This window comes from Nipponia nippon, unplaced genomic scaffold (genome assembly GCF_047370975.1).
Source record: "Nipponia nippon isolate SJK-2023a ecotype South Korea unplaced genomic scaffold, ASM4737097v1 scaffold_12, whole genome shotgun sequence".
NCBI classification, from domain to species: domain Eukaryota; kingdom Metazoa; phylum Chordata; class Aves; order Pelecaniformes; family Threskiornithidae; genus Nipponia; species Nipponia nippon.
The window spans coordinates 6,711,185-6,727,339 of record NW_028262313.1 but is presented as its reverse complement, the minus strand read 5'-3'; the positions used below and the strand labels follow the sequence as shown (position 1 = coordinate 6,727,339).

Below are 16,155 nucleotides of genomic sequence, written 5' to 3'. Positions count from 1 at the left end.
TTTATCGCTTTGTATAGTTTTAAAGTAGTTTAAAGATTGAATAACATAAAATAACATAATATAATGTTATTTATGTTATTTCCCACGTGAAGAACTCCTGTAAACCTTGCAGTATTGAAACTCAGTGAACAAGGCATCTTAGACAAGCTGAAAAACAAATGGTGGTACGATAAGGGTGAATGTGGAGCCAAGGACTCCGGAAGTAAGGTCAGTCGCTGAAGGTCTTTTCGTACTGATTAGCAATCACATTTTGACCCACTGTTTGTTTATACAAAGAATGACTTTCAAAAGTTGATATTTACATTTTGAAGGTTGAAAGAAAAGAATAGAAAAAATAATTAAGTCTCTGAACGTGACAGCATTTTTCTTTTATGCAGTAACAGGCTGTAGTTGTAAGTATGTTTTACTATTTAGTATTTTGCTAGAAAAACATGGAAAGAGAAGCCCCCAAAGCCTCCCAAGCTGGTATCTTCATTTAAATGAAGAGTCAATCTGTATTATCCAGGCTAGCATCTTTTCTTATTTTTTAGTTTTATTGAAAAAACACATTTTTGTTTCAAAATTGTGACTTAGATTCTCTACATGTCAGTTTGGGAAACAGTCACATGCTTGCTAAGGGTGGACGATTTCAGGACAGACCCATGATAAGGAAAAAACACCCTTCCTGCCCTACTTCCCAATTCCATTTGAAATTGGTTTGATTAAAAAAAAAAAATCTAGAACTGCTATTGGTAACTCATTACATAAATATTGTATATTCCTTTTTATTCTGCTTTGAACCATTCTGCTGCTGTACTGCCCTGTCCCATCCCAGCCCTGCTGCAAGGCCGGCCAGCCTCCAGCAGCTCCGGGGGCAGGACCGCTGTAGCCCCAGTGGGGATCCCACCCCTGAGGCGGCAGGAGGATCAGCCCCGTAACTGCACGCTTAAATTGCAGGAAATATTTATTGACACTGTTCAGTTAAAAGAAAACACAGAGGATTTTTTTTTTTCATGCTTCTAGAGGCATTGAGGAGAAAAACACTGTAGCAGTGCTGGGCTTGTTGGAGTAAAGGACATTTTCAAAGGCATCAAGGGGAGGAGAAATCCAGCTCCAGCTGAAATCAGTCGCAGTTGAGTGCCTAACTCCCCTGGTGCCTTTGGAAGTGCTCTCTATAATCATTCAAACAGAAAACTATAATTTTGGAAGCACCCTCTCAGTGTCAGAGGACAATTTCAAGTTCCATCGAAGCCAATAATAAAAATTCATTGGTTTCAGCTGGACTGGAAGTTGCTTAGGGCACAACCCTGTAGCTGTTGTATGAGATAAGATTTGGGATCATGGGACATCTGCATGCCCAGGAGCTGCAGAAGGAAACTGCAGCTGAAGAGAGGTGTAAATGAGTAGTATCTTTAGTTCAAATGGCAGGCTGTTTGCTGCAACTGCATCTATCCAAACTGCCTGTGAAACGCAGAGACACCTACAAGGTAGATCAGGTTTTATTCTGACTGTATGAAAGTTTTGCTGTCCCTGGAGATACTCATAAACCGAGCTCCGTCAGCAAGTGTCTTCCCTGGGCACAGCCCCTTGCTGCAGGTTGCTCTGGCATCTGCCCATCCAGCTGGGCTGGCATGGGCCAGCGTGGGCCGGCATGGGGCGGCGTGGGGCAGCAGCCCAGCCGGGGCCCTGCCTGCCAGCATCAATTCCTGCACGCAGCCAGCCGGCCCGCGCAGCAGCAGCAAAAGGGTTGCAGCTCTGTTTAATCTGGTTACAGAATCCTGGTTTTAAAAATGCAAGCCTTCTCCCCCATCTGACATGTATTGAAGGAAGGTAAACCCTGGCCAGCATTTTTTTGTGTTACAATGACCAACCGGTTATTCAGTAACTCGCTCTCCCTCGGTCACCGAAGGTGCTAGTTTAGCTCAGGGCTCTGCTGCTTGACCTTAAAGTAACTGACCATCTTCCTAGGGTGTTTTGTTTTTCCTAACCACTGAAAAAAAAGGTAGATAAGTTTAGCAGCATCTCAATAATTTTATCTGCATTCACCAAAACCAAGTGTGTAGTGGTTTGGTTTTTTCTTTTTCTAGTTTTATAATGGCCTTCTGTAAAACCTGCTGTTTTATGCAGCCACTGCTTTCCCCGTCAGAGCTTTCCCAAGGTGCCTTTGCCACCAGAGATGCTCGGCCGTAGACAGGTTTGCTCTGGGACGCCGAAGGCCTGGGGAAGTCAGCGGCCAAAAAAAATCTCATCGCCTTGGAGTCGGCCAGGGTTTCACCCGCCAAAGGGTGGGAGACAGAGCAGTCACTGCTGCGCAGCCCCGGGCTGCCGGGGACGGGGGGGACAGCACTGATCTGCCAGCGGGACACTAAATGCCATGAGTGTAGTTACTCCAGCTAGGACTAAGTGCAAAGTAGCCTGTTGTCTGTCTGTCTGTCTGCTCCTCACAGCAAAACTAATGGTGTGGCTCGTTTCTCTTAGGACAAGACGAGCGCTCTGAGCCTGAGCAATGTTGCCGGGGTTTTCTATATCCTTGTGGGAGGCCTCGGGCTGGCCATGATGGTGGCATTGATCGAGTTCTGCTACAAGTCTCGGGCCGAGTCCAAGCGAATGAAACTCACCAAGAACACGCAGAACTTCAAACCTGCGCCCGCCACCAACACCCAGAATTACGCTACGTACAGAGAAGGCTACAACGTGTACGGCACAGAAAGTGTGAAAATCTAGGGGTACGGCTACGGGCCGGGAACTAAAACCCTCTGGGGTTTCTTACTTGCCTTTTTTTTTAAGCTGTGTGTGCTATTTTGTTGTGTGCATCAGCGGACTGCTGCGAAAGGGCTTTGGAAACATCGTCTGGTGGCAGTCTCGGAGTAACAGTGATTTAAATTTCTTCCCTGAACAGAAGTAAGCTTGGTACCATCCTGTATTACAAGCAGTGATAGCTGGCTTCATGCTGAAGTGAGGAACTCCTCTCTCCAGCATTGTGCTGGTTCAGTACATGTAAAAGTATTTTGTTAATTGCTTTAAAAATTCCTGTAATCAGAATTTGAATCTCTCTTGCTAGTGACCTCTTCCCCTTTATTTTTTAAGCTGTAATCAGGTCAGGTAAGTGCTTTTAGGAAGTCTCAAAAAAATCTACAAGAGAACAAAAAAGTCTACACCAGAAATCACGATTTCTAAAGTACGAAAAGTAGAGTTGAATTGCTGAGAAACGACTCTGGAGAAGCCTGGTTAGCCCATCGCCCACAGGCCGTGCCTCTCCCCGGGCTGAGCTTCCCTGCCCCTCGCTGCCGGGCAGTCATGAAATCTTTCTGGTTTTATTATAGATCCTCGCCCTGACAGCACGCAAGAGGAGAAGCAGCAGAGAATGTGGCTACTTCACGGATTCGGACCACCTGAGCCAGTCGTACTCTCTCCGAGGTGTCAGGCATGACACGCGTTGATGATGGTGCAATGTACTTTTAATAGGAAAAACTGGTATTTTTTCCTTCAGTGCCTTATGGAAGACTCTGAGACTCACAACAATGCAAACCATCACCGAAATATTCTTGCTTTGCTTGAAAGAAGAAAAAGAGAAAGTAAAAGTAAAAGAAAAAGAAGAAAGGAAAAGAAAAGAAAGGAAAAAAGAAAAGAAAAAAGAAAAGGAAAAGAAGGAAAGGAAAAGAAAAAAGAAAAAGAGAAAAAGAGAAGAGAAAAAGAAAGGGAAAGGACTGGTAACAAGATATTAGTATGTGAAAAAAAAATTCTTGTAAAAAAATCAGTGCAACAAAAGCCATTCTTTGATACCACTGCACAGTAAATGAACTTGTGTCCTGAAAGCAAACCACAGCCGGTTTCATCAGCCACCCCGACCGTATCAAATTATGAAACTCCTCCTGACACCAAGCCTCAGAAATCTGCTGCGTGCGAACCCGGACTGGCCTGTCACTGCTTGTATGAGCTGATGTCAAGATGTTTCAGTATTTACTTACCAGTGGTGTGTTTTGGTTTTTTTTTTTTCTAAGCCACTTTAAACTCCTCTCCAGCTAATTTGAGCAATTCTGTATAGCAGTAAAAGGTGAAACACCTGAAGAAAAAAAAATCTGTGCATTAAAACCAGTTAAGGTCAATGACTGTGAATCTGTACATCCAAAAGAAAGTAATTTGTGGAACTGCATGTCTTGCTTCCAGATCAGTAAATTAATTTCTTGACAAGGTAGCTAAAGTGTGGGCAGAAAATATTGCATTCCTTTTTTTTTTTCCTATCATCAGGCATACCTACAGGTGCTTTATTAAAATGACATTGGGTGGCTTTTAAAAAAAAAAAAAAAGAGAAGCTACTTGCTGTTTAGGTTCAGACCATATATCTCTTTTCTTGCTGTGCATTTGCGTTTTAATTCACTGTTTAATATCAAGCAATGAAGCAAGAGAAGCGCAGGTTAGTTTTTCCCAGGCCTGCTTCCGCTTCACCCCAGTTCTCCCACAACTAGCGTTGTGCTCAGCTAATGCTTCTCGGTAACGGGCGTTTTAAAACCGAAGTAAGGAAAGAGTAACTCAAATTAGAGCTGCAGTTCCAGAGTAATATTAAGCGATCTAACACAACTCCTGCTAGTACTGTTATATTATATCAGCTCCTGCCAACTCCTGTTCCATGGCTGCTGGTGAGAGGATGCTCCTGTCCGTGCCCTCTCTGGAAGGACGCCGCGCTCCAGCCGACCTTGCTACAGGTAGGGGCTCACTATTACTCACATCCAGCGTCTCAGCAGCAGCAGCGTTTCAGCCTTGAACCTTTGCCTGGAAACTACTTAACTTCATCTTTAAAAATAAAAAAAAAAAAAGCAAAAGACAAAAAAAAAAAACTTTAAACATATTGTCAATCACATGGGAAATGCTCAATGGAATATCTGCATACTAATTACCTCTAATCGACAATATGTATTTTCTGTAGTTTACTATAGAGTTTTATTTCATCAGTAACATACAATGAAAACAAAACTCATTTAAACCAGTCTGACCCTTAGGCGTTTAGTTTGCTGATGATAGATTTGAACTTTTAATAGGATTTAAAAAAAAAAAAGAAAAAGATTATACGGGAAAGTCTTGTTAAAAATAAGTATTTTCAACAAAATGTAATATAAAATCATTTTAAAAGCTCATAGGAGAATAATTTATTGTTCAAGTTTTTAACAAGCTATTGACAAAAAACTGTTGTTTTGTTTTCATTTTCTTTTCATGAAACTGTGGTTTTTTTTCAACTTCTGAACGCGATCACGTCCCCAGCAAGGGCGAGCTAAAGCTGTGCGGTTATGAGTTGTATTTAAAACAAACATTTTTCTTAAAAGCTGTATAAAAGATGTATGTTTATCAAATCAATTTTTAAGAGTGAAGGCTTCACACCAGTGAAGGGAGTTTGGTAAATGGTTCGATATTTTTTAAACTTGCATGTAAAGCTAAAACAAACCGTGTCAAGTGCTTACCAATTCCGGCTACCAACTTCAAGCTATCGAAGTTCGGCAGTAGTCTCACGATGATTCGTTTCGATATCTTTTTTCATTTGTTTTGCTTTGGGGGATTTTGGGGTTTTTTTCCTTTTTCTTTTCTTTTTTTTTTTCCTTCTCTTTTTTTTTTTTTTTTTTTTTGTAATTTAAGTTCCTATTTTTGGTCGTTGAAACTGCACTTCAGTAAGCAGAAAAAAATTGCCAAGCAAACTAATGGCTGTAAAAGCATAAACTGCATGTGTGGGCATCAATTACTGAGCCTCATTTTAATGAGGTGTTGTACAAAGAGTTTTAATACATTTTGTAAATAAAACTGTAAAGAAAAAAAAAAAATAAAGAGCCCACTGATCTTTTCACTGGAGGCGAGCGAGTCCCTGCCTGCTGATGTCCCTCTGGCCAGGCCAGCCTGTCTCTCTCGGGGATGCCCCACAGGTATTTAGTTTGGGGGCAGGCGGTGCCACCGATGCTTCGCCCACAACGCTGAACCGAGGACCTGCTGGGAATTTCTGGGTTGGTACCCTGCAAGCAAACTGATTTTTTTTTCCCTTGATGAACAAAGCTGGTTGATTTTGGCCGGGTCGGAAGGGCATCCTGCGGGGAGCAGTGGGAAGGGGCAGGGGAGAGCCCCAGGCCGCAGCCGGGGCAGGAGGTGCTGCCGAGCCCCCGGGGTGGGCAGCAGCAGGGGTAAATAAATTCCTCAAATGTTGACCATACAGATTTCTTTTTCTGCAGTTCCCACATTTTCAGCAATGCTTTAAAAAAAAACAAAAACAAAAAAAACCTACACCCAACATTGCAGCTAATCCCAACTCTAATTTATTGAGCTCACCTCAGCCACAGTTTGTTTTTTTCCAAGTCACCACAAACTATGAACCATAGGACGTAATCCTGGTGTTAAACAGCTGGTGTGCACCCAAATGACACCCAGCAGGAGCAGCCTCTCCGCAGGTACCCCTGGCCCAACCAGCCTGGTGGTCCCCCTCAGAAACCAGCTCCTTCCAGGGGCCACCACGGGTGATGCTCCCCTGTGAGCGCCCAGCGCCGGCGGGAGGCTGAGCTGGAGCAGCGCAAGACTTCACTGGGATGGCTGGGGTGTGAAGATCATCTCCTGAAAAAGAAAAATCCAACAGTGAAGGCCCTAGGCAGGTAGTGCCGCTGCAGAGCGGGCGAGCGTGGGACCTGAGTGACCGGGTTGGTACCTGCTGGCCAAAGCGCACCCTGAAACCCAACCAGACAAGCTGTGGGGAGGGCCCCGCAGCGGTGCCAGGGAAAACGTGTGTGGGGTGCCCGGCGGTGGGTCCTGGTCACGGGGCTGCCGAGCCCGGCCCCGCTCCCTGCGGAGCTGCTGCAGTCGCTGGTGCTTGTTGTACATGAGCGCAGTGGTGGGGCATGGGTTGAGCCCACCTGCATGCCTTCAGCAACAGGAAAATAAACTCAGGAACAAGCAAGGGCTAAGTAAGAGCAATTATTTGACCCCAAAGCATCCCACAAGGCTGAAGGTTTCAGGTAGTTTTGGGGGTGAGAAGGGCACTGTGCTCGGCACTGCCAGGCTCTGCCCATGGGGCCAGCCCTTCCCACGCGGGCGGCAGGGACTCGTGCCTCCCTCACCATGGCCTTGGGGAGCCCCTGCTGAAATGAGCCTATTTATATGTAAAGCGCCCACACAATGAATGCAGGGAGGCATGGAAAAAAATGTTGTTCTGTCCTTTAGCCTTCATGTCATGCTCAACATCCAGGCCAACATGGGCGGGTTGCATTTTCCTAGAGAGCGGTCTTGACCCACTCCCCTCTGCCTGACGGCCACACGCAGCCCCGCACCGGCCATGGGGGTGAGCGATGCTCCCTTCCCCAGGTACCTACCAAAATGTGCTGCTGCAAGCAGGGCTTAATTTGCCTGCTGAGCCCCAGAGCCGAGCTGGGAGGGTGTGAGCGACACGGCAATGCCAGGCTGATGGCCAACCCTGGCCCTGCGTGAGCAGCTGGTGCGGTGCTGCCCCACCAGGGTCACACCAAGCACCAGATCCTAGCAAAAGGGGTGTTAAGTTTTGCTGACAAATATGCACCAGGCCGAACAAGGCAATCGGGGCTGGGGTGAAGTGGCATGGGACAGGGGTGGGGTGGGGGACAGGCCCACGCAGGGCCATGGCCATGAGGATGAAGTGCAGGAGGGGGTCAGGCCATCCTGGGCCAGGCGGGGGCCGGCGGGGCCCCGGAGCCTCCCTGGGCCACAGGGAGGGTGTGCGTTAGGCCAAAACCTGGACTTTGCACCATACGCTGCAGCGGAGGCAGCAGGGCTCGTGCAACAGCCCTGGCCCACTGTGCCCTAACACGCCCCAAAGTGACTTTGCCTCCAGGTGTTTGCGGGGAAATACTATAAGGAAATATTCAGAGTAATTCATCCAGTTTCCAGAGCCATCAGTGCGTGCAAAAGGACCTCAACAGTGTTCAAAATCAGACCTAAAACACCCAAACCCATAGCAGCTCCTCCTCACAGCAAAAAGCACATCTAACAACAAAATAAAATGAATAATAACAAGCTGTAACACAACCACCACTGTAGTATTATGGCATAGTGTTCCTTCCAAGGTTTTGTGCAAAGCACTGCAACATTTTTTTTTTAAACAATTATAATTTATGGTTATTAAAATAATAATAAGTCATGGTTATTAAAATTAAATTACAGAATTTCTTTGGTGCTCATATTCATCATCTCAGTCTGGAAAATTGACTCTATTTTGCAGGCAGCAATACATAAACAAGCTCTGGATAATGATAGCTCTATTCAGTTAAACTAAAGGATTTAAGTACGGAGATAATATTTTCATGGATATTATAAATTTCAAAGTAATATTAACTCAGAACATAATACATCTAAAGTTGGTATCAGGGAGGAGAGTGCCCGCAGCAGCAGCAGCGCCCGCACCCCGGCACACCGCTGAGCTGGGCTGGGTGCCCCCGTGGCACCGGGGCTGCAGGAGAGGCCCAGGCCGATGTTGCCCCATGGGCTACCACCAGCGGGGTCAGGGCAGCTGCCGCCGCAGCTCACCTGGCCCAGGAGCCCCAGGCTGGAGCCCCACCACCGTGGTGGGACCCCCCCTCCTGTGTCATGCACTACAGGGAGGCAGGTTTGGCTAAAATCTGCCCCCCCCCCCACCCCCCCCAGCACCCCAGTCCTACTCTGGAGCTGCGCTCAGGCTTTCTTTTCTTTATTTCATCAGTTGTCAACAGATGAATTACCGAGACTGGTTTGTAACATGGCAGCATCCCTATAACAGCATCAACAAAAGGGCTTTCCAGCTTCACCGCGGGCACAGGCATTGGCAGCAGCCGCCCCACGAGGCGAGGAGCAGCCAGACACCATGCTGGTACCCTGAGCAGAGCTGGAGGAAAGGAGCCGCCTTGCCCACCTTACAGCCAGCGTAACAGCAAACCTCGACCCCTTCCCAGCTACCAGGCTGTCCACATGCAGCTGCTGTTTAGTGTAGCTGATAAAGCTTGCTGGAAGCACCTGCATCACTGATTTTGCTGGCCATGGCATGGGCAGACTGATGTGCTGGGTGGCAGCGGTGCCTCCATGGGCTGACATGAAGGCTAATGAAACCTTCATGCACGTACCAAGTATTTATTTATTTCAGTTTCTAACATTGAAGTGCTAGCCCTAAATTATTTATGATGACTCTGGCATTTTAGGATGACAGGACATCTTACAGCAGAGCAAGAGGCCAAGATCCCGCTCTGCAGCAGCTAGCAATCAGAAGAGCAGGAGGGGCCGGAGGAGCAGGGACGGCACCAGGCGAAGTGATGGAGCACAGGGCAGGGAGAGCAGAGGCTTTCCAGCAGCGCATCATTTCCAGCTGGTGAAGAGGCTGTTGCCATCTCCCAGTGAGCGGGCAGGACTGACACCTAAAGGTGAACGCAGAGCCAATTTGTAGCAGATGAGGCTTGAAACCAGGATGAACAGTGGCACCTGGCCTGCCCCGACCGACAGTTACAGGGGAGTCTCCCAGCAGCTATTTTTTTGTTGCAGTTTCAGGTCTTTCTGTCTTTGGTCTAGTTTTAAGTGATGTGAAAGAAACGGTGAGGAGCTGAAGACAGAAAACCAGCTAAACCCAAAGGGAGGTGGCTCTGAGGAAGGGCTGGGAGACGTGGCGGGGATTACAGCTCTGTCCGCGTCTGTGGGGCCGAGTACAGGGGCTGAGCTGGGGACTGGTCCACAAAGGGTTAACAGGGGTCCATGAAACATGGCCTTGATGGCAAGGAGAGGGTAAGGCACACAAAGCCTATAAAAAAATGCACAACACAAACCACAGCCATGATGCTGGTAATGACTGGTGCTTTAGATAATGTTTAGCATATAAATAAAGTAATTGACCAATTAATGAGCACATGGCAGATGCTTGATATGCTGTAACAAGTAGGGAAATGTATGATATGACACAAGAAATGGATTAAAGGAATATAAAAGCAGAGCTGCAGCCTGTGTGGGAGAGCAGGAGCAGTGCCTGCGCCCCGGCCCGGGCCAGCAAGCTGCTCGTGATGGATTTCGGGTCAAGGCCACAAGTGCGGGGGGACAGGACAAGGGGTTTGGTCCCCGCTGCAGAGACAGAGCAGGGCACAGCGAGGGAAAGGGGCTAACGCCAGAAAGCCATGGGCCCGGGGAGGGGGTGTCTGGGACTGGCCAGCTACACCCGTGGCTCCATTGCCCTGGTTAAAAATCCACCCTTCAGGCCATGAAGAGCCCAGCAGCGCGTTTGCGTTTAGCCACGAGACCGCAAGTGCAACGAGCACGTGGAGATGAGTTTTAATGGTCTCCATCTACTTAAAGCACAAGAAAACCCACTTCGGAGCTCAGCAGCTTTAGCTGCAGGCCGCGGGCCTCTGCACGCTGCTGTTGTTCGGAGCAACACTGACATGCAGCGGCCGGTCAGGGCGGGAAGCTCCGCTTCCCTGCACCCGTCCCTTAGGTGCACCCATCCCAAACCCAGTCAGCAGCAGGCAGAACCCCGGGCCGCTGCGCCTGTCCTGCGAGGAGCCGAGGGTTCTCCCCAGCTGGCCCAGCTGCCCCCCAGCTGGAGCCCAGCACACGTCTCCCGCTGGAAGAGCCCCGAGCCCAGCAGGATCCCATAGGAAAGGCAGGTCCCAGCCAGCCCACCCGCTTCTAGCTCAACAGCACCCTGGTTTTGCACCCATCTAAGCCCATCTCCATTTGACCAACTCTTTCCCACCCATGCTGCCATGACAGCGTTCAGTGCAGGGCTGGCATTTTCTGAGAGGGAGAGGTGTTTGCTGCGTGCTCGGGGAGCAGATTTTAATATCATTCGAAGCTTTTCAACAAATATTTGATTTGAATTCCAAATATGGGCTGAGCAGGCTGATTACCAAAAACCTACAAAATTAATGTAAGAGCCACAGTTTGATCTGAGGCAAATAAACATAAATGGTATTTATTTAATATTCCCCTGCCCTTTAAACAAGGGAATTTTGCCATATTCAGGCAAAATAGCTTATTATAAAATAGCTGAAGCTGTGACCTATCACAGATGCTGCAGATTACACAGAGCGATTAGAATATCACATCAGACAGGCCACACCAGAAACAGAGCTTAATTAATGGGTGCTGTGTACTGGGTTTCCCCCGGGGCTGTGGGTCAGGACCCCGGCAGGGCGCACTGCCAGCACTGCCCTCCCGCCCGCCAGTCCGGCCCTGTCTGTTCTTCCCCACAGCCCTCTCAAATTCAGTCGATGGGGTCTATGAGCGTGCCAGTGGCCCTCACAGCCATGCAACCTGGCCAGCTCTGGAAACACAGCCCACTTCTTTCCATGCTTTCCCCAGCCGTCTGGGACTCACTGACACACACACACACCCCCCCCCATTTCCACTCAAGGTCTCTGGCCTTCCCCCCGCCATGAGCTGTACTCTATATACATCTCCCATCGCCAAACACCCCGAAACCCCGACTGATGTCTCCATACATGTGGCTGAGTCCCCTGCAGAGACCCACACAGAGAAGAAGGACCAGCTTTCTTTTGGAAAGTTGTTTTGGGGGCGAAAACCCTCCCATAGGCACGAATGTGGCAAGAGCCTGTTGCTATGGCCCCTCTCAGGAAATCAGGACGTTGCAGAGCACGTCTGAGTTATCCCAGCTACACTACGTGCTTTCACAAAGTTTAGTGATTTCCTCCTGACTGCTGCAGGTCGCTGCTGGTGTGTCTCTGCACGGGCCACACCAGCAACAGGGGCAGCGTAAGCATCCCGCAACCCTGCTCCTCTCCCACCGCTGCTCACGGGCCCGTGCAAGCACCGCGCTGCTTCTGCCATGTCAGCGGGCATCGTAGGCAAGGGACGAACTCTCCTGGCAGGGCAGGTACCGGTTCCTCAAAGCTGAATTTTAAATGATTGTTTCAACTCACCTTTAAGTGTCTGGGCTGACAGATAATCTCCTCTTTTGTTTGGAGATTACGCTATAGTCAGAGACCCCAGGGTGAGCTTTTTCTTTGCCCAGCTTAACCCCATCTCAGTCCCGCACCCCGGCAGCTCCCTGGGGAGGGCGGCTGCTGCAGCCCCAGCGGGCTGCCCTGCGCATGGCCAGCCAGCCAAAGCCTCATCTCATTCGCACTCCGGGACATCCCAAGGACTGGAGTGACTTTGATGGAAGTATTTCACTTTAGACTGCCCTAATGAGTTAATTAAAAGCGCCTGAGTATTTAGCTTGGTTACCCTCCTTTTTAATAATTCTCCCTCACCTCTAATTAGCCACGTAACTCTTACCTGATTCCCTTCCCAATTTGTCTGTGTCTTTTCTTGCACTGCAGGACAAGGGTTTGTAATCTTCTTCGATTCATTCAGAAATAACCTCTAATTAATAAGAACAAAGCTAATCAGAAGAGTTTTGCTGATCAAGTCTATAAGCACTACAATTTCTTAATAGTACGTTCAAGTACAGCTGCCAAGATGACACCCCTCTGTCCCAAATCCCAGATTACTGAAGACACAAACTGACCTTCACAGAGTACCAGGGACGCTCAACTTTTGGTTCAAGTTCCCTTTTTCTGGATTATATTTAAAAAAAAACCCAAACCCAAACCAACAACAAACCAAAACCCCACAATATTTAAAAGACAAGTAAGCCCCTGTGTTTAGTAGTATTATTAATTGATACAAAACAGTTAGTTTTTTATCATTACAGACAGCAAATATTCTATTAGCCATAGGCTTGCTTTTGTTAATGTTGAATCCATACAAAAAAAATCTATTTCTAAACACTCCTGGGAATAAAACAAATTAATTTGCTTTGTGGACAGTACCTATAGGCCAAGATCATCTTCTGCAATTAAAAAGCTGTCAAGTGACCACTCCTTACAAGGAGCTGTAAGCATTTTAAGCAGGCAGTGCTCCATCTCCTCTCCGTCCCGTCATCTACTCTGGTGTCAGCGGTATCACGCGCTCAGGCGCAGCCATAGCGCAGATCCCACCTCCTCTGGAAACACCCAGGCTCGGCGCGTCAGGTGCAGACAAGGGCACGTTAAACTTTTTTTAAACAGAGAAACATAAATCCTCAAAGGAGAAAACATTGCTATATTGCAGTTATTTAAAAGGTCTTTATGTTGCCAGCATGACCTTTTCCCCATTGTTCGTCACATATTTTGTGACCCATCGGTTGTTTTAACTGCCAATTAAAACAACTAATTCATGATGAAGTTTTGTGAGGCTCAGTACTGTTAAACACACTATCAGTTTAGCACAGAATGTACCTCACACATTTTACTATTTTTTAAAATAGTCATTATAGGCAAATTCTAAACAAACACCGATCAAGCTCCACAGAACCACTGACTCTCGAGCCAAACCATGCTGCCTGCTGCAGCGTGATCTGATGATGATGTACAGACAGACTCCTGTCTGTCCCCAAAGATAGTTCCTCGACAAAGGAATGACCCTCAGAAACTCGAGCCCAGAAAGCCAACTGCATCCTGGGCTGCATCACAAGAAGCATGGCCAGCAGCTCGAGGGAGGTGATTCTGCCCCTCTCATGAGACCCCACCTGGGGTACTGCGTTCAGCTCTGGGGCCCCCATCATAAGAAGGACACAGACCTGTTGGAGCAGGTCCAGAGGAGGCCACAAAGATGATCAGGGGGCTGGAGCATCTCTGCTGTGAGGACAGTCTGAGAGAGCTGGGGTTGTTCAGCCTGGAGAAGAGGAGGCTCCAGGGAGACCTCATAGCAGCCTTCCAGTACCTGAAGGGGGCCTACTGTAGAAGCTGGAGAGGGACTTTTTACAAGGGCACGTAGTGATAGGACAGGGAGTAATGGCTTTAAACTGAAAGAGGGTAGATTTAGATTAGATACAAGGAAGACATTCTTCACTATGAGGGTGGTGAGGCACTGGAAGAGGTTGCCCAGAGAAGCTGTGGATGCCCCATCCCTGGAAGTGTCCAAGGCCAGGCTGGATGGGGCTTTGAGCAACCTGGTCTGGTGGAAGGTGTCCCTGCCCATGGCAGGGGGGCTGGAACCAGATGATCTTTAAGGTCCCTTCCAACCCAAACTGTTCTGTGATGCTACGATAGATGATTGTTTTGGACAAGGGGAAGAGCAGGACAGGAAAAAGCAACACAGCTGTGACACTCCATATAGAGCAAACCAGTGTTGTTTAAACACGGCATACAGCAATTAACTTGCCATTTAGAAGAGGATTTAAGTTTATGTCACCCTTATTTCTTTCTGTGCTTTTATTTTAAAAGTTCACATAAACAGGATATTGAACTTTTCAGTCTATTAAGCATGTTTCTCAGAGCAATCATTAAAAATCAGTTTGCTCTGACAGAGTTGTATTTTATACACTTCCCCGCAAGCAAACCCCATTTCCCAAGCCTGATCAATAAGGACCTATCTCCTCGTGTAAACTTAAGTTGATTTGTATCAAGTTCACTAATAAGCAGCCACGAACCTCCTTCTGGGAAGACAGGGCCAACAGAAAGCATTTCTGGGAATCATTGCTGCTGCAACCGTGGTGCTTAGCAGAGGGAAGCAGAATTAAGGCAACAGAGACCAACGTGGTGCGCCGATGGTACCAATACAAACCACAGCGGTCCAACAGGCAGAACAAATTTTCTGCTTGTCAATCTGAAAGCGTAATCTTGAAAAACATGATCATCCTTTCCTGTTAGAGATTGTGAAAAAATGAGAACACGCTCCTTTACGTAATAACTTCAATAGTACAGGGACTGGAATACATTACAGTCCCGGGAGAAGTTGTACCTATAAGAAGTCTCAGTCTTTGTTATCAAGATCACCAATTTACAGCACTTAAATCTTTTAAGCTACTTAGATCCCACACCTCCTCCAAGAAACTGGGCCTTAACTTGCATGACTTCATCTTTTAAAATAATTACGCAAGTTAAAGGGACTGTGATTACCTTTGTATTTGCTGTGCCTTTTAAAAACAGAGGAAAACGTCAGTCCAGCCTTCGGGCAGCAGCTGTGACAGCTCTCACCACTTCTGCTCACGACCTTCTGAAGCTGCACGAGGACCAAGGCTGAAAGGTTTTACAGTTCTGCAAGCATTTCAGTCTCAATATTGTGAAACGCCTCCCACTGGCATCGGATCCTCTCCTCCACACCCCAGCACAGGATTATTGCATTGATTTTGAAAAGAAAGCAGATCCTAGCAAATGGATGAGGCGCAGTATTTGAATTTAAAAAGAAGACAGAAGATGCAGTAAACACAAAGGCTGAAGAGGAACTACAATTCAAGTGATTTGATATGTAAATGGCACCAAAAGGGGAAGTTTTCTCTCCCCCTCCAGGTCACCACTTCTCCATCATACCTGCTGACTGCAGAGGCAGAGAGGACATCGCTGGGGCTCACAGAAAGCTGGCTGTCTCGCAGGGCTCCAGGCGACCAAAGGAGCAAACGCACTGGAAGTTTCAATCAGTCCTGCAGTCCCTGGGGCGAGAACTGGCTGTAGAGGAAGAGCACGAGAGATGCACCATCTCCAAAACTTAGCAGGAATCTAGCTGTAACAGCAGCTCCTGCTTTTGGGTGAATATATAGTCATTGGGTATTTAAACTGCTGTACCCAGCCCAAAAAAGCTCAACTGCCAGTTATACCTTTTTAGTCACTAAATAGCAAACAAAGACTCTAGACAAGACATTGGAATCTCCCCTTCTCCAAAGGACACAAACAGGTATTCTTTCACAACCCACATTTTCTAAACAAACTAGCAGTCACTTTTACTGAAGGAAATCCACACCTTTGGGGGGGAAACGGGTGGAAATGAGTCATGGATGTGACCTAAAGACTTCCAGACCTGAAGATTTCTTACCCAGGTGAACATCTGAGATGGCAGCTTCACCAAAGTGACCTGCCATGCTACGTCAGAAGCCAGGTAAGAGTCCCTTTTTTGTCAGGTATTAAACTAAACTGGTTAAACTAAACTAAGGCATTTTCAAGACACTCTTAAGTCAGTCTAATTTGACTAAATTAGGGAATGGGGAGGAAAAAGTGCCAGAGATTTTAATGAGCTTTGGATGACAGACAAATGCCTCAAAAGAAAGATGTGAACTCGAGTGAACGCGGGAAGGCAAACCCTGAGCTTCTCAAAAACATCGGGGAAGTGTAACGCATCCCTCACTTCGCCAGAGGCACCGCACCACGTAACCAAACCTTTGCACCTGATCGGCAAGCGGGTACAGAGGGCTCA

General features: G+C 47.4%; 1 protein-coding gene and 1 long non-coding RNA gene across 9 annotated transcripts in view; one reads left to right on the top strand and one right to left on the bottom strand.

The window, feature by feature from the left end:
* GRIA3 (glutamate ionotropic receptor AMPA type subunit 3) overlaps positions 1-5,814 on the top strand; it is a 160,153-nt gene extending 154,339 nt beyond the window's left edge. For 2 of the 6 annotated variants that reach the window (XR_015702589.1, XR_015702588.1), the window contains one exon: positions 93-200. Coding sequence is in view for 3 of the 6 variants with exons in the window: in XM_087748578.1 (XP_087604704.1) it covers positions 93-207; positions 2,458-2,703 (361 nt within the window). In the remaining 3 variants the exon portion in view is untranslated. Of the gene's footprint in view, positions 1-92; positions 208-2,457; positions 2,706-3,302 lie in introns of those variants that run through there. The other 4 variants (XM_087748578.1, XR_015702587.1, XM_087748577.1 and 1 more) reach the window with 4 other exon arrangements.
* A 474-nt stretch (positions 5,815-6,288) lies between these two features.
* On the bottom strand, positions 6,289-15,834 carry LOC148056664 (uncharacterized). 3 transcript variants are annotated; one of them, XR_015702585.1, is made up of 6 exons: positions 15,279-15,834; positions 14,868-15,115; positions 14,399-14,611; positions 12,759-12,981; positions 12,223-12,309; positions 9,098-9,356 (listed from the first exon to the last, which is right to left on the bottom strand). It is a non-coding gene; the product is annotated as an uncharacterized LOC148056664 (long non-coding RNA). The 3 variants fall into 3 exon arrangements; XR_015702584.1 differs by lacking the exon at positions 9,098-9,356 and adding an exon at positions 6,289-6,561 and having other exon boundaries at positions 14,868-15,834; XR_015702583.1 differs by having other exon boundaries at positions 14,868-15,834.
* Between the last annotated feature and the right edge of the window lie 321 nt (positions 15,835-16,155).